The sequence below is a fragment of the Aulonocara sp. 'chitande type north' Nkhata Bay genome, linkage group LG17 (genome assembly GCF_057382095.1).
Source record: "Aulonocara sp. 'chitande type north' Nkhata Bay isolate Kocher_YH1m ecotype deep benthic linkage group LG17, A_spYH_male_GT1.1, whole genome shotgun sequence".
NCBI classification, from domain to species: domain Eukaryota; kingdom Metazoa; phylum Chordata; class Actinopteri; order Cichliformes; family Cichlidae; genus Aulonocara; species Aulonocara sp. 'chitande type north' Nkhata Bay.
Genome location: NC_141360.1, coordinates 30,763,288 through 30,789,657, shown reverse-complemented (window position 1 = coordinate 30,789,657; position 26,370 = coordinate 30,763,288). Strand labels below are relative to the sequence as shown.

The 26,370-nt window shown below is 39.9% G+C and overlaps 1 protein-coding gene across 1 annotated transcript in view; it reads left to right on the top strand.

Moving 5' to 3' along the window:
- exoc4 (exocyst complex component 4) overlaps positions 1 to 26,370 on the top strand; it is a 146,493-nt gene that overhangs the window by 75,162 nt on the left and 44,961 nt on the right. The window contains exons 12-13 of the mRNA XM_086268783.1: positions 12,215 to 12,317; positions 15,144 to 15,260. Of these exons, the coding sequence (XP_086124909.1) occupies positions 12,215 to 12,317; positions 15,144 to 15,260 (220 nt within the window). The remainder of the gene's footprint in view (positions 1 to 12,214; positions 12,318 to 15,143; positions 15,261 to 26,370) is intronic.

Here is a 26,370-nt window from a genome sequence, read left to right as displayed (position 1 = left end):
ACTGGAGTGAAACCAAGTATAGAAAAAAAGACTGAGGCCAGTGTTTGTGCTTCCCATCTGGATAATTTTTATTTATATTTCATCATTTTTAATGCTCCTTTCTCTTTGTAGCTAATTTTTCTGTGGTTGTTTCCCTTCTTGTTTAAGCCAACCTTTTAAGATATTCGGTATTAACCAATGTATGAGATGCAGTGCATAAATAATCTTGTATTGGCATCTATATCAACCTAAACCCAAACTAACTCCATGCAGTATTTTTGATATCAGCAATGTGGAGCTGCTTAAATAGCCCTACAGCTATTCTTTACCCAGGGTTGCTTGAGTCTTTGAATTCATTAGCTCAATGTGACCATTCAAGTTAACTTTAAAGTAACTCCACAGCTCATAAACTGTATTCCTACCGTATTAGTCTTTGACTGTAGGGCTCTAAGGACCCTACAGTTGTACATCTTTTTTCTGTCATAAAGTGGTGGAATGAGGTCTCCCTGAAGTCAGAAGCAGAGTCTCTGGTCAACCTCTGCCTCAGGCTAAAAACCCACCTTTTCCCTCTGCATCCTAATATTTTAGGGTTATCCTACATTTTTTTACTTCTATTTGTTAGGGCATATGCTTCATGGATGCATTATATTTAATAATTTAGATCAGCTGTAGTTAGTTGCCATCCTAGTTCATTTATAACTCTGATCTGCTGTGAAATGTACCCACCAAGATGTCACTGTTTCCTTCTTTTTTTCCACCTCTGCTCTTTCCTTCACCTCTTCTTTTGGGGGGTCATCCTGATATTTTATAGAATGATTCTCTATTACCAATATGGCCATGTGCATAAATACTCACAACTCATACATATTACCCACACACCTGTCATTTTTTCAGAGTGAAACACACAAAGTTAAAGGTCAGTTCTAGCTCAAGGTTGAGGTTGTGTCTATCCCATGAGAGCCCTTTCAAGTAGACACACACTAACACACAGGCCAAGACATAACATTACAAAGAGAAGGCTTGAAAAGGCTATGAAAGGATCAATGAATAATTTAACCTGTAACATCATATTTTTCCTAGCAGTAATATATACACAAACCAGCTGCATGTGTGTGTGATGTGTGTGTCTGTCACTTTTCTTTCAGTGTGGTGAATGTGAATGCCCTGTACGCTGAGAGGTGGCTATTTTGGCGGTGTAATGTGATGTGTGGGAGTATTATCAGAGCTGTACGTATGACAGACACACAGCCCTAGAGCTGACTTCCTGGAATTGCATTTTGTTGGCCCTCTCCAATATGAGACCTGTCACCTCACTCCCTCCAGGCCATGCAAACCGTGATTGAGGCATTTCTGTGAGGTGTCACTATCAAGGGCTTATGAAGGTTTTTGTGTTTCTGTGTATCGGCTTGCATGTGATGGGTAATAGGCTGGTTTCAAGACTATATTTCTTTTCAACATTTTCAGTCATTTTGCCCTCTTACCCTTTCTTTTCTTTTTTCTTACCTCTCACCATCCCACTGATCTTCACCTCTGGTGCCTCCTTCTTCCCTCTCCCTTCCCCCTGTCAACACTGTCATAGCATGGGAAGCCCTGAGTGTATTACAGACCTCTCACCACTAGTTCTCTTTATGGTACTTTCTCTTTTTAAATTCAATCAGGCTTCTATAGAGCCACCAGAACCATTTCAATTTACTACGTGGATGCAACAGGATGGAAAGTCCTACGCTAACATAAAGGTCTAAATGGAATTGAAGTCTAAAAGAGAGAGAGGGAGACGAGATATGGAGGAAAGGTGTGGCAAGTATTGAAACAGTGCCACAGAGATATAACCGCAATAGAGTGGTAAAAATAGAGAGAGGTGGGGGAATTAGGGTAGAGCGGGTAAGAGAGAGATGAGTGAATGGGAAGAGTCTGAAGTGTTACAGGGGATATGAGGCCAGAAATGACAGTAGGGGGGAGAAAAAGGAGTGAAATGAAAGGTGGGAGATAAGATAAGGGCATACAGTAAGGAGAAGAGGTGATAAATATTGAGTGTTTTTTTATCATAAGAAAATATGATGTGAAGTGGCTCACCAAGCAACAGTTTTTTTGAAGGACTGCATCACTCTAAGCATCTGTGATACTGCGAAGTGCTAGTGTACTGTGTTAGCTGGGCAGTAGAAGGAAATACATGATAAAGTGACGTACTGAAATGGGAATGTAAGATGAAGACAGTTTTTTATTTGTAAGTCAACTAAATTGTCTTTCTTAACCCGTGGCAATTGTATCTTTGAAAAAAATATTGAAGCCATTGCCATCTCCTCAAAGCAATCCTTTTGACCTCAACTTGCCTACTCTCTTCAGGGCATCTTTCATTCACTCTCCTCTTTGGGCCAAAATAGACTCCTCATGTCAATCCTTGCTTGCTAGCCCTTTGTGTGTTGTGTGGAGGTTAAGTGTTTTTCTTAGTACTTTTTCAGGCGAATTGAAAAGTGCCTTCGCACTTTGCTCTCGCAGGGATAGTTGCCATTTCAGTCTTGCTGAGTCATTCACTGAACCATGAGTGTCCTTCATTGGCTCAGATGTATATACCTCGCCATCACTTCTGATTAGAAAAGATTATGATGTGCGAGTGTATAGGCGTGCCAGGGTTTGCGAAGGTCAGAGAAGATGGGCATAACGCTCATTCAGTCCACTTTATTCTTTGCTTTCTGACCACTTAACAACTTAAAAAGCAAGAGCTAAAGCTTGGTATGCTATGACTTTCACCAAAGGCAGAACGTATGAATTAGGATATGACTGGCTCAGATAAGTCTCCCTCCATCTGTCTTCACATGTGCTCCGTACTAACATATAGTATGCATTTTCCTGTTTGCTAGTTTTCTGCTAAGACTGTTCAAACAGTGTGAATACCACCTTTAATTGGGTCCAACACTCTTTACAGTTTAACCTGAAGTCTTTCAGTTTTTGCCAAGCAGCAGACTCCAGGGCTGGAAAATGAAACCAGCTTGTAAGTGCCAAAAGCTGTGGTTCCTTGAATAGCCACCTAAGGCTGGCTGCTAAAGCGAGTCAATCCCCACAAACTGCTGTGGCATATCGCCCAGCTTCACAACAGAACTAAACAAAGTTTACATCCCTGTGTAAAAACCAGTTTGGTCTCAATAGGTAATTTCTGCCTTTACACGAGCTGCACGTTATTTTTTAAAAAAAATTCATTTATTTTATAATTTAAAAAAGAATTCTCAGCTTGCATAATTATTGCCCACTTTAAATGACAGGTTAAAGTCACAGGTGGTTTTTAATTGGTAGAATTATTTGACAAAATAGTCTGGTAGCTCATAATTTAGCACTCCACCCTCTCGTCTAAATATGGTGATTTCTCCAAAAACCAATATAACGATAGCCATAAAGTGAATGCCTGTCTATATTTTTTGTTATACTCAATTATCGGTGTCTGCATTATACTCTGTCAGCTTTGTTTTTTTACTTCCTAGCTTACTTTAATAAAACAGTCCCCTTCCCCCTGTGGGAGTCCATTTAGAGCTCTGCTTGTTAATCAGTCTTGTTTTTATAAGAGGGAGGTGAACTCTTAAAATACTTAAGCACTGAGCAGGGTACAATCAAAGCAGATACAGTGTTTATCTGCACCTGCCTATCTGTCTAGAGAATAGTGTGTGTTTATGTGTGTCTGAAATTGCAATTGGTATTTGTTCTTAAGAAAATAGCCATTTGATGGGGCCATACACGAACACGCCTCTGTGCCATCACCTGCCTCGCTGTCTCTATTCATCGGCATTGTACACTGGGGGTTAAAAAGGCATAATTTGGGCCTAGGAGCCTCCTATTGTGACATTCAGAGATATTTACCTCTCAGTGGTCTTAATTGCTCAATGAAACATGCGAGACAGCTGAACTTCCCCTTGCTTCCCACAGCCCTCCTCCATTCACGGGATTGCAGATAAAGGGAAAAAAGCAACAGTTAGCTTCCATTAAATGTAAATGGGAGATATGTTTTGTGTTCCACTGGTAGCTTTGGAAAATCAGACTGCAATACAAAGCCTTTATGCATGGATGGTGTTTCAGCTCTTTTATGATTACTAGTGGTTGGGGACATTTATATTGTTAAACTTGCACTAAAGACTCCAAAGACTCTAAATCTGTCCATCACTAAACAGACAGCAGAGACAGCCATTTCTATTAAAAGCATGTACATGACAACCTTTAGCAAAAAAAAAAAAAAAAACCCAAACTTGTCAAACTTGTCAAAACCCTGTAGTGAATAGTAACAAAACACCAGTGGACAGGTTTGAGCCCTTGCTAGAAAGGCACTTACTTAATTCTAAATTTAAAATTGAAGAAAAATAGATGTGGCTGTTAAGTAGACCTTAATTACATTAAAATGCTATTACCGTCAGCTAATCGGTAATTTACCATAACAATAGTACATTTTTTCTCTTATTATAGAGGTGACTGCATAATTACCTCACGTTACTCATAAACCCAAATTCACTCATGCCCTACATGAAGAAGCATCTTGTGGCATACATCTATATTTAGAGAGCATGCTGTAGCAAAACGGTAGAAGAGGCCTGTAGCAGCAGTAAGGTGGTGATTTGTCTTTGAGGCTCTGTGGTGTTTTCTGTTTGGCACCGTCAGCTAAACAGGGCCATCTCATTTCCTGTTGTCTGCAGGAAGCAGCTGTCTGCTACTGCTACAGCCGCTGCTGCTACTCAGAGCCCCTGGTCATCAATCTCCTTGTTTTAATTGGTCTGCACCACACTGTGACAACACACACACACATACACACAAGTGTCTGCATACATTTACGAAGTACATGCAGAGACATAAAGGTGAATGGAGGTAGTATGTGAGAGCGCACAACCATGTATAGACAGAATGAACATCTGTTGCAAATATATGGACACACACCTGCTTGCTGTTCTGCCAAACACAGATAACCACAAAATCAACATCACTGTGTTTCTCCTACATTTGCCATTATTTATGTCCTTTATAGCCCTCCATGTTTACCTTATATAACTGTATCCGTGGAGTACAGGTGAGTGTACAGAATACAGGAATCGTCTCTTTAAAATTAGTGTTGTTGGCCTTCCTTTCTATTTTGAGTTTTTTTCCCCTTCTTCATCTCATTGGCTGCTTTGTAGACTGCATGAAAACACTCACAGAAACAATGGATGCTACCACAATCCACTTAAATAACCTTCATTAGGTTGTGTTGACCATGTCTACATGCCTAAATGCATTTTTTTTTTTACTAAATGTGATTATTAAGCACTATAACTAGTTAGCTTTGCCCGTTCTTTCGTAATTGGTGGAAGCCAAAATTGGAGTTCAAACATATACATGCAAAGACTGGCATTGGCTTAATCACTAAGCCACAGTTGGAGTATGTTTGTCGGTAGTTTTTAACCCCACATTTTGAAACCAATCAAACATTTAAATATATATTTAGTCTTTTATTCAAATTATACCGCATAAGTGGAGGCAAAGGATGCAAATGTTTCCCTAAGGTGTCAAAGAGCAGCTGATTGGTTATTTTTGATTCTGAGCCAAATCATTAACTTATTCCTCTTGAATCTATGTCACAAGCTTTATTATTCTCTTTATGTATACCTACCTTCAGTTAAAACAAAAAAAGAGGAAACTATCCTGTTAACCTACAAGAGCTGTGGTTACCTGACAGAACGTTTTACTTAGTGGAAGTTTGTTGCCAAGGTTACTAATTAAGGAGGTTTGGTGTGAAAAAATTTTTTTTCATTCAAATTATGACGCTAATCTCTTTTTTTGTTCTTCTTTTTTTATTGGGGTCAAGCACCAAATAATGGGAAGCAACTATAATAGATGCATCAGAGTGGCAGTCCTTTTTCTCTCATCCATTGTGGTGTACATGCAGCTTGTGCAGCATAGGGCTACAAAAGGATTGACTTCTCTTGTCATTTTTTACAAATCTCACTCTTCCTAGTTAAGGTTCTGATAATAAAGCCCATTTATACCTGCTTCTCTGAGCATGTGGTCACACTTGCTCACCTAATTTCCATAATACATTTGCATCCCCCCCGTTGTTGTTTTTTTTTTTTAAATCTCTTTTCTTCTCTTACAAAAACACCTGCTCTTGCACGCACACACACAGGCCACTGCACATACTGCGAACACATACATCGAAAACACACCGAAAGCCTTCAGCGTATGCGATGCAGCAACGGGGGCAAGAACAGGGTGTAAACAGCAGGGAGTCTGGAAGAGGCGTGGGCGGTGTGTGGGAAGACCATATGCATTTCACCAGGGACTGATGAAAACACATGCTCACACACTTAATCACACACAGTATTGTCACATTAAGAAAAAGATAAATAAAAAAAACAAAACAAAATAAACAAAAACTATTTATCAGTCACTTTCTTTTGCTTTCCTCTGTATTCCAGTCTCACATACCCAGCCATGCAGAAAATCTTGTGTGGGTTAAAATCGGTACATAACAAATGGCAACTTAGTTCTTATTCTAAATCTGTTTATTATAAAGAAAGCATCTACCTTTTAATTTTAGTCTTTAAGCCTGAGCTCCTAGATGAAGCTGACACAGTGCCATCCTGTGGTGAATGTGGCATTTGCTTGCTTGGAACATTGTTCATCCAAAGTTGTCTATAATATAAAGTATTCTTTGACTCAGTGCTGCTGTTATGTGCTTTGAAAGCTCTTGAGTAGATCTTTATATCCTCAGGTGCAGCTTCATCAATGTAAAACCATTGTAGAAATAATTAAGTAGTGTGTACTGGAGTGTGTAATATCCAAGAGAATCAATGTAGAACATGCAGTTGGATAACAATTAAAAGATGGAAATTAGTTGGAACGGACACTAATATTACTTGTGAGATAAAGCCAATAAAGTGTTACCTATCTATTGAAATCCTTTTATGAGTTTTGAAATCCCCCTTAAGTGGCTCGTACCGTTGTAAGAAAGATTAAAATAGTGATTTCAAGTGTCCCAGAGATGTCTGTGCGTGTGTGTGTGTAAGTGCGACACACTTTATAAGTATGCCATGGATGTAGTTATGCACAGACACAAACTCCTGCTCTCACTTATCCTGCTGCTCTCTTATTTGGCAGAGGTGCTGTTTGTCCTGTCCTTGATATGTGACAGGTCTTTACAGAACCAGCCTTCCTCTCCGGGCAGTGAAATCAGAATTCACCATAGCCGATAGGTTCGTGCCTGAGGGGAATTCAGGGAGATTTAAAAATGCTGAGTCCCTAATCGATCTCAGCACACTCTTATTCTGCTGTCTTTCTTAAATCTCTGTCTTTATCCCATTTCTCTTTCAGCATCATTACTCTGCTGCTGCAGATAGATGATGGGATCCCAGCCCTTTCCATTTAAAGATGCATTTGTTACCTTAGGTTTAGTTTCTAGTGGGAGATTAATTCAAAACTGCTCTAAAAACATTTTTTGTCCTTGTCTCTTCTCATTTGTTTTACCTATCTAAAAAAATATTCCAACCTTAGCTTTCTCCGAATGATCACAAAGCCATTGGGATACAGTAAATTCACTCATTAGACAGTTTCATGTTAGCATAAATATATTATGCCTGTCAGGAATGTTATTTCTTAACATGATTACACATGGGGCATGACACCTAGAATTATCCAGCTCTAGACCCTAGGCTCTGACATCTGTTTTCTAATGACAGATAATTACATGATGTCAAGTACAATCATCTACAGTGGCTGCTAAGAAACTGTACTTAATGTGCAAGTGTGCAGCCATGTTGGATCCAGAGTGAAATACAGAGTTTAACAAACACTGAATTTGAATGAAAGTCTGGGTATGTTTTTATTGTTTGGGGCTTGTATTGTCCGCATGCCGTGTTTTGGAAGGGTATGAGTGATGGAGTCTTGGCATCTGTGTGAAGATATGTGTGTGTGGGATCTGCTGCCTCTGAAGCCACTCTGTCTGTCGTTTAGAAGAGAAACTGGATTCATTTTATGTTTTGTGTCTGCCTGGTCACTGCTTCTATTGCACCCGTGGTGAAGGAATAGCTGTTTTGGAGAGATTGCTTCAACCTAAATGTAGCAATATGGAGTCAAGTAATACTTAACCTTTTTTTTTTAAAAATACATTACTTTGGTTGTACATTTTATTAGTGATAAATACTAAATCGTTTGATTGACAATCAGAAGGATTGCTGTGAACCATCATCTTAAATGATTTAACAGGGTTATTTTTTTATGATCGTGATCAGAGATTATTTAAGTATTTGGTGAAATCCCATCAAAATGTGTCAACAGTAGAATTCAATAGTGAAAGAGCATTTCCACCCACACAATGTGAAGAGAACTCAGGGGAATGGGACTAAACAAACAACTGTATAGTCTTTAAAAAAAAAAAAAGACACTTATCAGTGAGACTAATCAGAAAATCAGAGGCAGATGAAGTGATGGACCTATCATGCCTGGTGCGTAGTGAACAACCCTGTGGGGGCGGTGTTATGACCTGAGGTGGCTTCAGTTGGTCAGTCAAGGTTCAGAAACGTTATGTTGCCAAAGAAGGAAGTCAGCTGACTCCCTGAATGTACTGAATGACCAGGTTTTTCTGTCAGTGGATTGCTTTTCTTTCCGGGCATAGTCCGAGATGACAGTGTCAGGATTCATTGGGCTACAATAGTGAAAGAATGCTTCAGGGAGCATGAGACATCATTTTCACACATGGACTGGCCACTGCAGAGTCCAGATCTTAACCCCACTGATAATCTTCAAGATGTGCTAAAGGAGACTTTATACAGTGGCCCGACTCTCCGGTCATTAGTAAAAGAGCTTGGAGAAAAATGAACGTAAAAATAAAGTTAACAGCAACTCCTTACATGTATTGCTTTATGATATTATCCTTTTGGAAGATCCGACTGTGTTATCGTGGTGTCTTTAAGCCGTTTGAGTAGTGACATTAAGCACTATATGTGTCGTTTGTGGGTTACAGGGACTCACTCTGAAATCCTGCTGTCCCTTCAGTGATTCATTTCCTTTGTTGGGCTGTGTTGCTGTTTTTTGCCAGTCGGTGTGTCAGTGACTGTCATATTATTTTTAGGGCAGCTGGAAAAAAGGTGTGTGTGTGTGTGTGTGTGTGTGTGTGTGTGTGTCTGTGCGAGTAGATAAGCAGATTATTTAAGGTTATTAAGATTTCACACACAGGGGTGAATCTACACGGCATTATTGCTGCTGTGTCTCTCCACTGCTTCCACAGCGGCTCCTTAGCGACTTGGCTGACACCTCTGCTGTGTACACCTGCCATATGGTTGACTGGTGTGTTTTGTTGTCACCTCTCAATGAAACTGACATTGTTAACATCACATTGGGCCCAATTATAACAGCATCATCAGCTAAATGGGCAGTGTTACTGAAGTCTGGTGGCATTAAACGCATCTTATTAATGAGTAATTTAAAAAAAAAAATTCTGTTAATTGGAAGCCAGTTAAGAAAGCATTTTATGTATTTGCCCACTGGTAACTTTACTAGTATGATTTTTTTATGAGGTAAGTTAGACTGGTATGCAGGTCTAAATGCACATTTATTTCTGTAGAAATAAGAGAGCCTTAAGGATGTTGGCTGCTTTTATGAAACAGTACTACTTTGCCCTTTAAAGCGTGTCTGAAATATGCTTTGGCTACTTAATATAGCGAGACAAGACTTGTTCAGGGGAATAGAAAACTTTTTTTCCACCATTAATGCAGAGAGAATTCAAACCAGACAAGTTGAGAATCTATCAGACCAAGTCATTTTCTGTTGTATAGTGCTGTAGCTCATGATAACAGGTGAAAATGGTAGGTTAGACAAGTGTAAAAGCAAGCTCAGATGTAGCCTTGAGAGATCATATTAAGCTAGCTGTCATTCTTCAGTGAGAGGACAGTCTGTCTCCCCATGTTTCTGTTTGAGATTTTGCTCGCAGTGTCTACAAATGGGCTTCTACACGCTGCAGAGAAGAGTACTTTCTGAGTTTTTAGGCAAGTTAATGGCTTTTAGATGGGTATGTTTGTGAGGGCTTGCATGTGTGTTTTAACTTCTATGCTGTCATTTGTTATCACCATCATCAGCATCATTAGAAGTATCTCTACGGTATGCCATGCCACCAGCAAGGCAGACGTTTGGAAGATGTGGTTGTAATGATAATAAGCTGGGAGAGATTTTCTTTTAGGATCCATTTGGAAGTCACAGCTCGTCTGTGCTTTTCCCTGTGTTATTTATCCATTTACATTTTAACCAGGCTCACTACTCTATATTCCAAATGATCTCTCTGAAGCCACTCAAAAACATTTTGTTTAATGTGTGTTGTCTTGCTCACTGAACATGTGCTCTTTGGGCTGTATAAGCACTGTGGGCCCCAACAGTGCTTTTAGCCAAGCTACCTTTGCTAAACTTCCTCGTATCACCCATGGGCTCTGTATCCCGGGGAATGGGCCCGCGGCTCGGTGCCAGATGGCTGTCTGGATACACAAAGCCGTTTTACTGCCTCGTCCCTGCTACATTACTCAAACGTTATCACCCCTGCCTACAAAAATCCATCTGTGCTCACACACCAACTTATAGATTCATCATCTTGGCACTTGTATTGAAACAATGACAATATTGACAGCGTGCGAGGGATCGCAGAACAACACGATGCACGTTCAACCTGGCAACTTTTATCCTGTGATCAATTTCTGGAAATGAAGTTGTCAACAACAGGAAAAAAACCACACACACACACGTATGTATGTATGTATATATGTGTGTGTGTGTGTGTGTGTGTGTGTGTGTGTGTGTGTGTGTGTGTGTATTTATATATATCTTGGCTCCATGGTTTTGCAAGCTTGACGGTTTTAATGAGGCCACAGAAGAGTTTTTCCTACTTAACTTTCTGTTGTGGTGAGTTTCAGTGGGAATCAATGGAGGATTTAGAATAGGTTTAGGTTTCTTGCTCACCCTGTCTCTCTTGCCTACTCTGACACACAAGGATGCACGCACATACAGAAACATACTGGCTCAGCTCTTGCTGACTAATTGGGTACAGTTGCTGAGTAGTGTGATCCCACGGCTTGTGCTCATTGTGTGCTTTTTGAGATTTGTTTTTATTTGTGGGCATTTTTGTGTGCGTGCATGTCTGTCTCTCTCTCTCTCTCTCTGTGTGTGTGTGTGTGTGTGTGTGTGTGTGTGTGTGTGTGTGTGTGTGTGTGTGTGTGTGTGTGTGTGTGTGTGTGTGTGTGTGTGTGTGTGTGTGTGTGTGTGTGTATGCAAGCTTTAGGTAATCAATCATCCACCTTCACTGATCTATATTCCAGCATAGACTAAGTGTCACTAGTTGTCTGCAATGCTACAGCCTGTGGGCCCTAACTTCCACTTCGCATTACTAAAGCACAGAGACAGGTTACCAGGCAATGGTGTAGCCGTCTTTTTTTTTTACAAATGGTTATGTCCAGCTGAATCTCCAATTGGAGTTATCTTCACAGCCTCAGACCTGTATTATGTTCATCTCCTGTCTTCACTTTTTCAAGATCTTCCCACATAAAGCATTTCGTTTTTCCTTGTCTTTACACACTCTCTGTTTCTCTGTTCTGGAAGTTGAGGTCATACATTAACTGTCTTATAGGTCAAAGAATTCTGTTGTGAGGAGTTTGATTTATTTGTGCATTTATATGTGCTGAGCGGTTGAGAAGGCACTTACTCTTGCATGGTTTGCCCTGTGGTGTGTGTGTGAGACAAGGCCAGTGACCAGTGATTCTTTGACAAACGAGGTGTGTATGTGCCTCTACAAACCCATATATAACTGTCTGACCCTATCTGACCAAGCAGACACCAGCGTTTGGGAAGAATTCTGAGAGCATACACTCTGCAGCTGTGATTGGTTCATATTAATAACTCTGTAAAGCTCTGGTGTTTTATTTTATACTTTCCATTGTGTTTCTCTGTACACATCCACTATTGCAAACACACAGCTGAGAGTTAGCTAGTCTAACTGAAGTTTGCCCTAATGGCTCTAAGGAGCTCCACTGGAGCCTTTAAGCTTTATTGCCCTACTGAAAGGCATCTTGAGGGGCATTTAAAGCTTTCCAAAATTTGCTTCTATGGCAGACCTTACTCCTTGAATTGATGCTGGATCCAGTGATACAGTGTTATTGTGTTGCTGGTGTCAAGCCTGTATACTTCAACATGAGCCACTACTCACAGGTGTTTTTCTGATGTCTTAAAATCTGTATGTTTTTCCTTTTCTTTTCAGATTCATTAAGGAAATAGAGATGAACATGGGGCCAGGTCAAGCCAAGCAGTGCCAGCTTCGAGCTTTCCTCACTTACTACATTAATGATCTGTTCCTTAACCAGGTTAGTATAATGACAAATTGATGGATTTTATGAATTCTCACAGAGTGCGATATCAGCAGTCAGTGCAGCGCTTTAGTGAAACACCAGCTTTCCCAGAAATCAATCCCTCACATTAAGAAACCGCAGCTACGCTTCATTGTAACTTCTTCCACTGCAGTCAACATCTGCTGTGGTTACTAATGAACTAAAAAAAATTCAGGTAGTGTTTAAAAAAACAAAACAAAACTCGACCTAATTTAAATTTAGCTGTTATCCCTTTCAGTATTGTCTACTTGTACAATTATGCACTTAATCTGCTGTGTCAGCATTTCCATGTCAAAGTCCTTTGGTTTCAACACCATTCTGGACAGAAAGACCACAGCGAAACAAAACACATATTCTCAGTTTTCTCTGTGAGAAGAAGCACAATGGCACAACAACCAAATTTACATCTTTAACATTTTTTTTGTTGCTTTTTATAGACACTTAGAGACTCAAACTCTTTTAAATGCTGGATTTTTAAAAAATGTATTGTAGATGCTATTGTATTTATATATCTCCTCTCACTGAACACAGATTTTTTTTATACTGCATTCACTTAGTGTAAACTTGTGAATACAAATAAACACAAATAAATTTGACTTAGTGTAGTTTAATTGATTTATTTTTCGTACTGTAAATTGGGTGGATTTAGCAGTATTGCCTGTTTTTAAAAGAATAAAGTAAACTACTTTTTTGTTTTATTTGGATTGACATAAAATACCAATAGACCAATAGGATTTGTTGGAATAAGAAAACACACATCACTGCAAAGGTTCTTAAGATACCTTGAAGAGAAATCAAGGTTTTTGGGTTTGGGGGGGAAAGCTACAATATTTATAGAAAGATTTATTATTTTATGTAATTATTTCAGGCATATTTAAGTATAATTTTGTTATTTTTTATATTTTTTATATTTACAGTTGCTTAGATATTGCTAGATAGTCTGTGGTAATAAACTTTTTATAACATTGTATATGTATAATAGAGTAAACAATACACATATATCTTGACATCTTACATCACATGTTGATTTCCTGCCCTAATTTTTAGTTTCACTTTAACATTTTGTAAATACATAAACATACATTCCCAGAAATTTTTAATATAATGTAACTGAAGCTGCTCATATTTTTGAAACTTGCACATTTCTAGTAGTTTGGATTGTTCATTGTTGTTAAATGACTAATGCTTGCTTACAGAGTGTGTGTTTAACTTTTTTAAGGCTATTCAAAAGTTCAAAATGCTGCTGTGTCTTCGCTCTAGCCTGCCTCATTAGCTGATAACCTTTAAAACTCTGCAGTGAAGAGGGGGAGGGAGCAAGACGCTCACAACATTGTTTGCACCGGGCCTTTATTTCTCTCCCATTTAGATATTGAAATGTAGGCATATTTCTATACTTTGACTTTTTTTCATCCCCGTTTCACAGTGGTTTCCTCAGATGCTAAATTTGCAGTCTTTTCACAACACTAGAACTGCATCACGCATAGGTTACCCACAAGGCCTTATTTCTTAAGAATAAAAGCTCACTTCACCTGCGATTTTAGCTTCTTACATCATAAACCACAAGCAGTGTTCGTGTGAATGAAAGGAAGCTCAACGGGAAGAATCGGAGCCAAACCTGATGTTTTGAAGCATGGACTTTCAGGGCCTAGTCATGTTCAAAACGAAATGGCATAGTACTAGAGACCACTGTTGCGTTTGAATTTCAAGGTCTTAGCTCAGTAGAATGAGGTGTGCTAATGCAACTACACGTTATTTTCCAAGTATATGTGGCCATAGATAGAACATAGATCTCTCCCTGTTTGCAGGTTCATGTATTTTAAACAGAAGAGTTTCCTGCACAAATTAAATCTATTCTGCATCAATCTGTGTTTTATTTGTTTGGTTTAAAACTGCTTTAGCGGGCAGCACGGTGGTTAGCACTGTTGCCGCACAGCAAGAAGGTCCTGAGTTCAATTCCAACATCAGGCCGGGGTCTTTCTGTGTGGAGTTTGCATGTTCTCCCTGTGTTTGCGTGGGTTCCCTCCGGGTACTCCGGCTTCCTCCCACCGTCCAAAGACATGCAGCTCGTGGGGATAGGTTAATTGGATAATCCAAATTGTCACTAGGTGTGAATGTGCGAATGAATGTGAGTGCGAATGGTTGTCTGTCCCTGTGTGTTGGCCCTGCGACAGACTGGCGACCTTTCCAGGGTGTACCCTGCCTCTCGCCCTATGACAGCTGGGATGGGCTCCAGCGCTCCCCGCGACCCTGAAAAGGTGAAAAGGATAAGCGGAAACGAATGGATGGATGGAAAACTGCTTTAGCACAAATGGAATTGTAATTCTGCCTCATGGAAACATTTGTCTCTCAGTTTCTTAGATTTTCTTTTCACTTTTAAGTTACCTACATGATATGCTGTTTTCAAGCTGCGATCTATTTTCCCAGCTATTTTCATTTATTGCATCTTTTGCCAAGTCAAGCGAAGCCAGCTTTATTCATAAAGCACTTTAAAACAGCAAGTACTGACCAAAGTGCTTAACATTAAGAACAGAATAAAAATGCAAAACCATTAATACAAAAACAATTCAAAACAAGTAAAAATCAACTCTCATACTGTGGCTAATGAAAAGAGGTAGGTTTTACGAAATTACTTAAAAATGGATTGTGAAGAAGTCCTTCTCTGGAAGCAAGGTTTTGGAGGAAGTTGATCATTTACTTGATTACTGATTACCTCACTCCATGGAATGGCATGGAAAACAGATCTTCATTCATTTCCCCTGTAAATATATTATTTGACGCAAACTTTTGTCAATCAACCATTAGGTACGGACAGAGATTAATAAGGAAATCGAGGCAGTTAGCAAGGCAGCTGATCCTCTGAAGATTCTTGCCAATGCTGATACCATGAAGGTTCTCGGTGTCCAGAGACCCCTACTGCAGGTAAGAGACACTCACCATATTCCAATCAACAATTAAATGCTTGGTAATAGCGTTCAACACTTGTAAATGTACTGATACTATGTATGTAATGGAAACAAACGTGGAGAGTATTGCCAACACAACTCACACAACTCAACGTCACAAATTGTGTCCTTAAAAATTATCATCAGGTTAAATCAACAATCTTCTCAGTGTAAAGTGGACACCTGAACACTCATGGACTGGACAATGATTGTGCAAAGGGTGACTACCTACAGTTGCAAAGAAATCATTTGATATGTTTCATAAATACCTAAAAGAAGAAAAGTATTTGTGTGTTATTAGTTCAAACAGATTGTTTATAATTATCACTTCAATGAGGAAAAGCCTGGTAATTCCATAGGGTTTCCAAACTTTTTACTGCAATTATCTACCAGCTTTGATCAGGTTTGTCAGTACTTTTGCTTTATCTGGATACTCTGAAGTGCATTGGACTTTTTTGGTGTTAAAAACCTCACAAACCTGTGTGCACCCACAATATGCGAATAGCACATGTCTGGATGCATGCAGCTGTTTACGTACATTCACCTCACTGTTTTCTGTGAACTGTTTCTTGGTTTAGGTTTTTAGACAGACAGATTCAGAATCCCTTCTCCCTCACTTTCTCTCTCAGATCATTATGATCAGCCTGCCAACTATTTCACAGGATCATAATTAACGCTGAAATCGTGCTTGATCTTTTTGGAGCTGTTTCTAAGTGGTGGTTACAGTGTGTGACACACGTGCACATATATGTCGTAGCTCTTATATGTGTCTTTCATGGGCCTTTTTCTGCAAAAAACAAATTTTTGATAATAATGGCTGACCTTCTGAGGGTTTTGTGGCTGAAATTCAGTGTGTCCATGACACACACACACACCACATGACTGTGACACTTCATGGCCGCTGTAGCAGAGAAGAAAAATGGCTTCACTTTTTAGATGTTTCTTCATGTTGTGCCTATGTGTGCAAGTGCAGCTTTCTCTTTAGGTGTCCTAGTAATTATTTCCTGTTCAACAGTCAGGGCCCGTGCACATGCATGCACATAGTTGTTTTGTTATTGTCCTGATCTTGTGATATCTACCTTGCTTTATTTTGTTGATTCGATTTTACAAACTATCGAATCAACTCATTGTGACTTGCTAAAACACTGGCTCACGTGGCTGATTTTTGGCAGTCTTTTTAATTCAAAACAGGTTCGTGGCAGGTTGAGGATTATAACAATGCCAAAGTTAAGATTCAGACAGTTGGCAAGATTTGTCTCAGCTGTCAGATTCTCAATGTTTAGTGGGTATGGCTGTCTGTGTCTCCAGTATTGTAAAAATGTATGTTTTGCATGCACGCTTTATTTTTTGCATATCGGTCTATAATATGAATGTTTGTATGTAAGTGTGTGTTTGTCCACGCAGTTGTCAAGGAAGACAGTGTCCCAGTTTGTTTTTGCTGTGGGTGTTTGTGCGGCAGACCTTGGATATGAGTTGTCAGCTCGTGTGTACGCGTATGAGTGCGTGTTTTGCTGTGTGTGTTTGTTTCTGTCAGAGCCTTACTGTCTGCGCGCTTGGTTTTCTCACTGGGAGGGAACAGCGGTGGCAGTTCATTACAGAGAGAGAGAGACCGTGGGCGTTTGGAGTTCAGCGGGGTTTGTTTACGGCTCGGGCCCCTCCTTAACGAGGAGTTCAGCATCTTGCTAATTATGCTGCTGTGGCTAATGAGCCTTTCTGCTGATAGTGGGGAGTGCAATAAAACACTCCTTTTGTTTGGGCTTTTTGCCTTTTTTAATTGGGCTGAATAAAAGACCCTTCCCTGCTTCTTCTCTTGTGATTCACATTCTAGGGTCAGGATGGCATTTGTGTGTTTATGGTAAGTTTTTCATGTGTGTTTTGGTAGCAGTTGTGTATGTTTTGCTACCTATGTGTGATTTTGTTTTTGGCCTCCAATTTGAGAGCCATCCTACTGCTTTCTTTGATGGCCTTCATCCACATGGCCACTGTTATGACAGACTGCGCTCTCTCTTTCACAGTGTGGCGTTTTTCTATTCACTTAGTTGTCATGAGAGCTTTTGATAATGGAGTTTGACAGAGTTCATCCAGAGAATATATACTAAAATAGTTTTTGAACTGGTTCTGCGTAAAGTACTTTGTCAGGAACTTCTATCTAATCATATTGTGAGTCTCTGTGCTTGCACTAGTTAATTAAAGATTAATCAGACGTGTCTTTGTGTCTACATATCCATGGTGTTGGTGGACACATATGTACTTTATGTGCCCCTTTTAAGTCCCCTACTATTTTCTGTGCCAGATGCTATCAGAAAGAAAGAAAGACACACACTGGAATCACAACCAGCATGGTTAGAGGAGGGGGAATAGCCCAGCATCGCTACACAACATTAAACACCCTCTCTTATACACCTTGGCTGCAGCCGCATACAGCAAACCATAGGGGAGCACATTTTATAGATGCATCTGCTCTCTGCAACCACTGAAGCAAAAATTTATGTGCGCAATAGTTTGAATTGGAAGAAGATATTAGCATTTGGGGTTTGGGGTTTTGTATGGTGCAGAATTTCATTGAGGTAAGAGCCTAGCGGCACGCGTACATAGACCATTGGTCACTTTTAAAAACCTGTGTATACACAATAAGGCATAATTATTGTGTAATCTTTGTGTTTCATATATATACACATATACAGCAAGACAATATGTATGCTATCCTATCCTTCTGACCCTCTGTGATACAATATGTGGTGGGGTTACCCATGGTCTTTTTTTTCATTGCTCCCTCACATATCATGGGTAGAATATTTATGAATGCATTTCCATGACATTAACTTTTGGAGTGGATCATAGTTATTAAATATATTTATGTTTTATGAATTATTTGACCTTTTGTTAGTGATATCTCTGCAGGAGAAACAGACAGAGTGACTTTGTGGAAAGGCTGCACAAGAGTCAAGGTGAATATCACAGCTTATGTTTGCTTAAGCAGCCTTTAATAAGCAATAGACATTCAGTCTAGGCATAGGTTAATAAGTTATAATGATAGGGGCAATGGTTTTCCTATCACTAGGTACCAGCGGTGTCAAATACTGTTTTTATATATCATGTATATGTATTCATCAAATTGATATGATTAAGAGGTGACACTGGCTGTATATTGTCCACTAGGAGCATGAGATAAGGGCTTTCTAGGGCTGTATATAGCTCAGTGGGAAAGGCTAATGTCCATTCATGCATCTGTGTGATAGCATAGCCTGGGCTGATAAGTCTCCAGAAGAGAGTTAATGTTTAAAAAGAAAAAAAAACAAGAGCAAGGCAGCCAAGCTACCGATGTCTGCCTGTTTACAAATTCTTTCAGTTTTTCTGGTTACTTTCTTTCTTGCCTTGTCTTTGTTGCTCTCAGCCACTCATTTATTGTCACCATAGTTATTCCCATTTCATTCTTGTTTTTCTTTCCTTTTTGCAGGATCTAAACAGCAACTGTAAAGCAACACACAAACATACACGCCGGTAGCCGCAGCAGTGTGATGCTATCTGTCCAGAGTGTTGCCACTGATTGATTCATTTAATTAGAGTTAGATCGAGGGAAAGGAGTATAGACGGAGGGAGAGATGGGGAATAGAATAGAAGAGCAAAACAGGATAGGGAGGGTATGGTCACTCTGCTGGATAGCTGTGGAGATTGGCTCCATTAATCTTGGTAGAACCCCCCTAGTGTCCCCTTTACACACTCACTTTGTGACGTCCTAACATACAAGAATACACAGTGCGCACATGCGGGGACACACAACTGCAATAAGACCAACCCACCAGAACACATTTCCCAGGCCCTGAAGACCGTGATGTCGAGCCACCTGGCTGGCCACTTGGTGCGCTTGTGTTTCTTAGTGGGTCTGTGAGTGCAGATGAATTGTTTGTATTGAGCTTGTTTACTTCATTAGTCAAGACCACATCAGAGCCATAATTACAGTACACATCAGCCCCCTCTTTCCAGCTAAGTATCATTCAGCTTGGTCCCCAGTGTCTGCGCACAATAGCCGCTAACTAGTCCTTTTGTATCTGCATGTTAATGGAGTAATTGTCTGTGCATTTGTTATTCATATGTGCACCTATTTGCATGTTTTGGGTGTTTGTCTACAAACATAACTTGTTCTTGAGCCAGATGAAGACTGATTTCATTCACTCGCTATCAGCTGCCAGAGCACTCATGGTATTGCGGATGTGTTCAGCGGCCAATGGACTGCTAATGATGTTGACCTTTTAGATTTCATATTTACATGTAGCTTTGTGAGAGAGAGAAGGTTGGAAGCAGGCACGCATGCAGACACATACACGTGTTAATTGTGCATGCACACACGCTTCCACCTCCAGTAACTGTAATGACACTGACCTTTTTATTTGCGATTATGTGTGTAGGCAATGTTTATTTGTGGAGGGTTGATCACTTCTTGTTGATTGGCTCCCTGCTTTCCACCTCACCCCCAACCCCAATCACGCCATTGCGCACACACATAGACAGTGGAGATGATGGTGCTGGTGGTGGTGGGATTCTCTTTATTAAGGAGACTCTCAGCTCCCCGTTCCCATCAACAGACACAGCAATCACAACACAATACACCTGTTAGCTGCATCAGCCGTGCCCTGTGATTGTGGCACAAGTGGAGGTGGGAGGTAACAGGAAGGGGGGTATTAGGGTAGTTAGTATACACACATGAACAGTAGACACACACACTCATTTACTGCCTCAGCACACTGGGAGATGAACAAACACAACCATCTTCACCAGAAACAAAACCATCAGACAGTCCCACATTTATTAGTAAAAGGTTTGTCAGGGGAAAATGCTCAACAACCATTTTTATTTGACCAAAATCGGCATTTTCACAGAGAAATAAATAATATAAATGCTTTCCCATTTCCCAACATTTTCTCCTGACTGTTGCTTGGAACCCTCTGCTACATTATCTGTCATGAAAGCGATTGTGGCCAAGCATCCGGTTGACAGTTTTACAGCTATTAAGAATTATCGAGAAATAAAGCACCTTACCATTCTTACCCACAGCACTTTTGTCTTTGCTTAAAATTAGTCCCTTCAATCTTTTTTTTTTCCTCCTCGACCAAGAGACACAAAGTTGTAATCACTAAGGCTACGTTCACACTGCAGGTCTTAATGCTCAATTCCGATTTTTTGATCAAATCCGATTTTTTTGTCTCCTCGTTCACACTACAAATAAAATGCGACAGCAAACGCGCTCTAGTGTGAACGCTCAAAGCGGCCCGCATGTGCAAAAGAAGATGTCACACACAACGCGCTCTGTTTAGACCAAGAACAAACAGTATTGTTTGACTGATGGCCGTTAATATAAAGACTTCGGACTTTACGTTTCCCAATTTTTGCTTTAAGTTATTTTGTTATTTACATAATAATGTAAATAACCTAATAATGATCCTTATTGCTGTTTAAGAGAGGAGCGGTGCTTCAAAGGATAGCTGCAGATTTCTGTCAGAATCTGCAGATTATACAGTACAAATAAAATGTTTACGTTGTCTTCCCAACAGTTTCACTGACATCTACACTGGATGGCTAGGAAGCGTTCGCGATGTCTTCTCGGGCGCTGATAATTGGCTTCAGTCTTGTGTCGGTGACGTAAAAGGCGGATTTAATGCGACTTGACCGTTCAAACAGCAGTCGCTTTCTAAAACATCGGATATGTATCGGATTCAGTACCACATACGAAAGGCTACGTTCACACTGCAGGCGAAAGCGCATCAAATCCGATTTTTTTGACCCTATGCGACCCATATCCGATCATGCTATGACAGTGTGAACGGCGCAAATCCGATATTTTCAAATCCGATCTGGGTCACTTTCGTATGTGGTACTGAATCCGATACATATCCGATGTTTTAGAAAGCGACTGCTGTTTGAACGGTCAAGTCGCATTAAATCCGCCTTTTACGTCACCGACACAAGACTGAAGCCAATTATCAGCGCCCAAGAAGACATCGCGAACGCTTCCTAGCCATCCAGTGTAGATGTCAGTGACACTGTTGGGAAGACAACGTAAACATTTTATTTATACTGTATAATCTGCAGATTCTGACAGAAATCTGCAGCTATCCTTTGAAGCACCGCTCCTCTCTTAAACAGCAATAAGGATCATTATTAGGTTATTTACATTATTATGTAAATAACAAAATAACTTAAAGCAAAAATTGGGAAACGTAAAGTCCGAAGTCTTTATATTAACGGCCATCAGTCAAACAATACTGTTTGTTCTTGGTCTAAACAGAGCGCGTTGTGTGTGACATCTTCTTTTGCGCATGCGGGCCGCTTTGAGCATTCACACTAGAGCGCGTTTGCTGTCGCATTTTATTTGTAGTGTGAACGAGGAGACAAAAAAATCGGATTTGATCAAAAAATCGGAATTGAGCATTAAGACCTGCAGTGTGAACGTAGCCAAAGTGACCCAGATCGGATTTGAAAATATCGGATTTGCGCCGTTCACACTGTCAGACCATGATCGGATATGGGTCGCATAGGGTCAAAAAAATCGGATTTGATGCGCTTTCGCCTGCAGTGTGAACGTAGCCTTAGTCTACATGGTGCTCTCTAGAGATTGTGTGATCTTATGTTCTCATCTTGGTAGTAGCACCTTCAGTCTATCTTTAATATTTAATTAGTGCAGAAGTTTATTTTTATTTTTCCACAAAATGAACACTATGACTTCCTTCTGAGTTTGTTCACCTCAAAGGCTTATTTCTCTTCTTCCTCCTTCCTCACTGCTGAAGGTCTAACAATACCTGCCACCCACCTTTGTCTGGTTATCTCACACCAAACACATGTACTCCTGAGGCTCACACCCAGCTGCCCTGGGCCAATAACCTGCCACTGCCATTGATATGTGACACAGCTGTACTTTTTTTTGGTAGTATTTTTTTAAAATATATTTTCGCACAACTATAAGAGTTATATATTATTAAAAAGAATTGTGTGGTGTATTAGAGAGAGCCTTTAAATAAGCCAAGAAAACACCTTGAACAGCCCTGGGTGGTGCATGTTCACACCACGCATTGCTTCCACAGAGTTTCTGTGTGTAACAAGACATAATCTTTGCCTTTGGACTGAGTCAGTTACAGAAGGAGAAGTTAAAATGTCAGCTCAACCACAGACATGCCCTCTGGTTTTAAAGAAAACAGGCTGAAGGCTCCTGATAGAAGGTTTTGCTTGAATTTTTAATCTGCAAATGAAAATCTTTGTGTTTTGTGAGTATTGTTTATGTTTTTACATGTAGACCTAATGCTTAACACAGAAAACACATGCATTCCCCCAACATAAAGCATTCAACTGCATTATAAAATATAACTTTCATTCACCGACATGTAAATCAAGTTGTTGTGATAAATAATTCATGGTATTTGCCAATATGTGAGAAGGTAGTTGGGGGAACCAAAACACACACACCAAAAAACTGGGGGATTATGGGGTGATTACTAGAATGGAGTTTGGGGTCACAGTGGAGATTCAAATGGCACATTTGAACTCCAGAGTGATTCCCAGGATTAGTATGTGCAGAAGCTCCATATTTTACCCCACATTTGTGTTTGTGTGTGGGCGTAAATAGGGTGTGTGTAGTGTAGAAGCCCATCTGTAATCATTCAAGTGTGATATTGCTCCTCATCTCTCAATTAAAACACTTGCGAAGCTTAATGCATGTTTGTATTAAAAGTCATGATTGTGGTGGTGGTGGTGGAGGAAAAGATGCATTCTTTTAATACCTCAATTTGTCCACCCGCAGGTTGTGTACAAGCATTTATTTTATAGTAACTTATTACGCCTTACTGTGGCCATCATAGTTATATCCGTTAGTTTCCATTTCTCATTTTAAAAATATCCAGCCTCACATAAATATGTGATTAGATTTTCATAATTTTGATGATGAGCTGATTTTACCAACGGTTCTACAATGTTGGCATTTCATTCGATGGCACTCAAAACTACATCTGTTTTGCCATTTTCAAAGATTTCATCTGGAGTAACTGAGTGTTCGTTATGTTACCGTTTTAGATGAAAGGTAAACACAATTATGTTTACTCAAAGGTTATGAAAAGATTCAGGCTGAATAAGCGAAATGAGTTGTGGAAAGAGATCAGTCAACCTCAAAGCTGCTTTCAAAACTTCATAAAGAATTTGCAGAATATTTGCTTTTGAAAAAGCTGTGACATCAATAAAAAACAATGCATTTCACACCATTTTTATCTCCCAAGTACATCTTATGTTTCTCAGTTCTCTCAAAATCTTCCAGATTAGTTAGTTTCTCTGTTTTGTTTTATATACAGTCCATTAGAGGACTGATTGCTTGTACTTAATTATAATTGATGGAGGGAGTTCATGTGTGTTTGTATAATCGTCAGAAATAGACAGTTTTTGCAGTTTTTGGCAGTGGTGTGAAAAACAAAAAGACGCCATGATTCAGCAGGATGATACTTATCCCTCCTATGAAAGCAGCCAGAGTATAGTAATTTTTCACAGAGTCCAGGGACAACTTTCTTTTTCACATGTTTTTATGTGTATATGATAAGTGGGAAGTATATACAAAATGTTTGAAGTCCTTGAATGTTGGCATTGTAAAGCAATTTTTTTATGTAACAAGCAACAGTAAATCACAAAGGTGGTCTTCTTGGTATGATTTAAGCTGCTCTCTTTAGTGGTCGCCATGGCAGATCCTCTGCCTCCATCACAGCCTATCCCTAGCATAATCTTCAGTCACAACCCTCTAGCACCCCTGTACATATCTTCTCCTTTTCTCACGCTGTCCTCTCATATACGTTCTCCTCTTCCTTTGTCTCTGGCCAAAAGTAGCACACCGTCACCGTTTCCACCGTCACTCTGTTGGCTAACAACACCAGTGGGCCCTGACCTTTTCATTATGGAAATCTTGTTTTATATTATTCGCTTGTTTGGTTTGGCCACAAATATGTGGCAAATGCCCTTCCTGGCCATTTATCCAGGCTTAGGACTGGCACTAGAGGTACACTGGCTTGTGGCACAAACTAATTTAAAAAAAAGACGTTATTCACACACCTGGCATTGTGCCCCTGTTTAAGCTTGACTTTTTAAGCTTAAACAAACTCAATTACAAACTACACACTCATTTACATGCATACACATTAGAAGCAGCATGTGTTGCAGTTAAGCAGGCACAACCATGAGACCCATCCGGTGTGTGTCAGGGGAGTCTTCAGAGACTGGCTCTCCTGTGACGTTGATGAATGATCTGTCAAGACAATGTCCCACTCATGCCCAGTTCTTCTTTACCCAGGAGAGGAGAACAGCCTTTGTTGGGGGAAAGGGGGGCAGCCAGGGGTTATCTTTCTATGTGTCCCATTTGGTGTGTGGGTGTGGGTGTGGTTGGATGGATGGATGCACGTGCTGCTGAGGTTGTGTTATTTTATCAATCCGTGGTCAGACATGAATGGGATGGGAGAGGCATTACACGAGTGAGTGGTTTTGGGTTAGAGCATGAGTGAAATGTCAGAGAACATAAGGTTAAACACTCTGACCTCTGCACAACCTCAAGGGGTACCCCCTATTTTAATGGGGTAAATCCATGATCCGTTTCCGATTCAAACCTGAGGCCCTCATCTCTCGCTTTCTCTTCTCACAGTCATCTCTGAAAACACAGTAGAGAAATCTCATGAAGCTGTTATTTAGCCACAGCCTGTTATTGGACTTTCCTAGTGAGCTTCAGTAAATAAAATCTTCTTATTCCTTCTACCTTAAATTTTTTAAAAACCTGATGACACGTTTAGTAAAACAAATTCGGCTAGCGTAGGGAGTTTAGTGATCGCATCCCTGTTTTCTTACTGTAGTAATGACATTCCCTGTGCTGTGCTCTTTTTACTCTCTCCAATAAAGGAAACGACTACTTTGAGGGTGGTTTCTGTTGTGATGACCATGCATTGAGAGATTTTACCGCTGAGGCGCCAATCTGAGTGCTAGCTCTGCCTTCATTAAACCACTATAGCTGTGGCCTTCATTTCCAAACAGCAGTTTACCCCAGCAAATTCAAGATCCATTTGCACAACCCAAGTCTAATTTTCTGTGATGACTGTGTTTATCTAGTAATGATGTAAAACGAGTAGCGACACAGTGCAACCATGTGCAGCTTTAGGGTAATAAAATACTAGGAAGTAGAATTGCACAAGAAATATGGGTGGGTTGTTTATTTTGTTTTTGTTTTTCTCGATACCACATCATGTTGACCTTTAAGCTTGAATCATTACACAGAGGGAGAGCGTAAGATAGACATAGATTGAGAAGCATGTCTACTCCTGTGTAACAGTCAAGTAAGATGGAGGATATGTAGCAGAACTGGCTTTCCCCTACCACTCTTACTCTCTCCGTCTAAGCCCTCCCTTTCTCAATCTGTCCCTTGATTACTTTTTAATGATTGCTGCTGCCTAAGACAAATGGCTGTGTTAAATGAGCAAATTAGACAAGGGAGCTGAGTGCAAGAGCATTTGTTAGAGCAGGAGTAATGGATCGGGTATCCATTGTTTACTCTTCTCCATTCACCGACTTGGCCTGCTCTTCAGCTCTTTGTCCTTAAAGCAGGAACAGGATATCGTTATGATTATGGCTGCACAAGAACTTGTTGAGAATATCAGATTTCTAAACCAAAATTTTACCTTTTCCTCACTTTGTTTAACTTTTTCCCTTGAGTTTACATTAATGCAATTTTTTTGTACTTGCTCAAAGACGTTAATGTTAATCTGTGGGGGTTTTTTTCTGTTATGTTGCATTTGCCGGAATACTGCACTTTTATATCAACTGATCATCACTTGAGAATATAGAACCTTATGATGAGCATGCAAGCCATGTTTAATTTTTATCATAGTCATACTGCCACTTGTCTTTTAACAATTAATAGGTCTTGCTACAGCATCAGCCCATTTTTACAGAAAAAAACTTTGTTTTTATGAACTAATTAAATCCAAATGACTAATAATTATGAAAGTACTGACTTGTTTAAGTTTACCTGACCTTACCATACAGCTGACCTTCCAACCAGACCCCTGGAAAAGGCAAAAAAT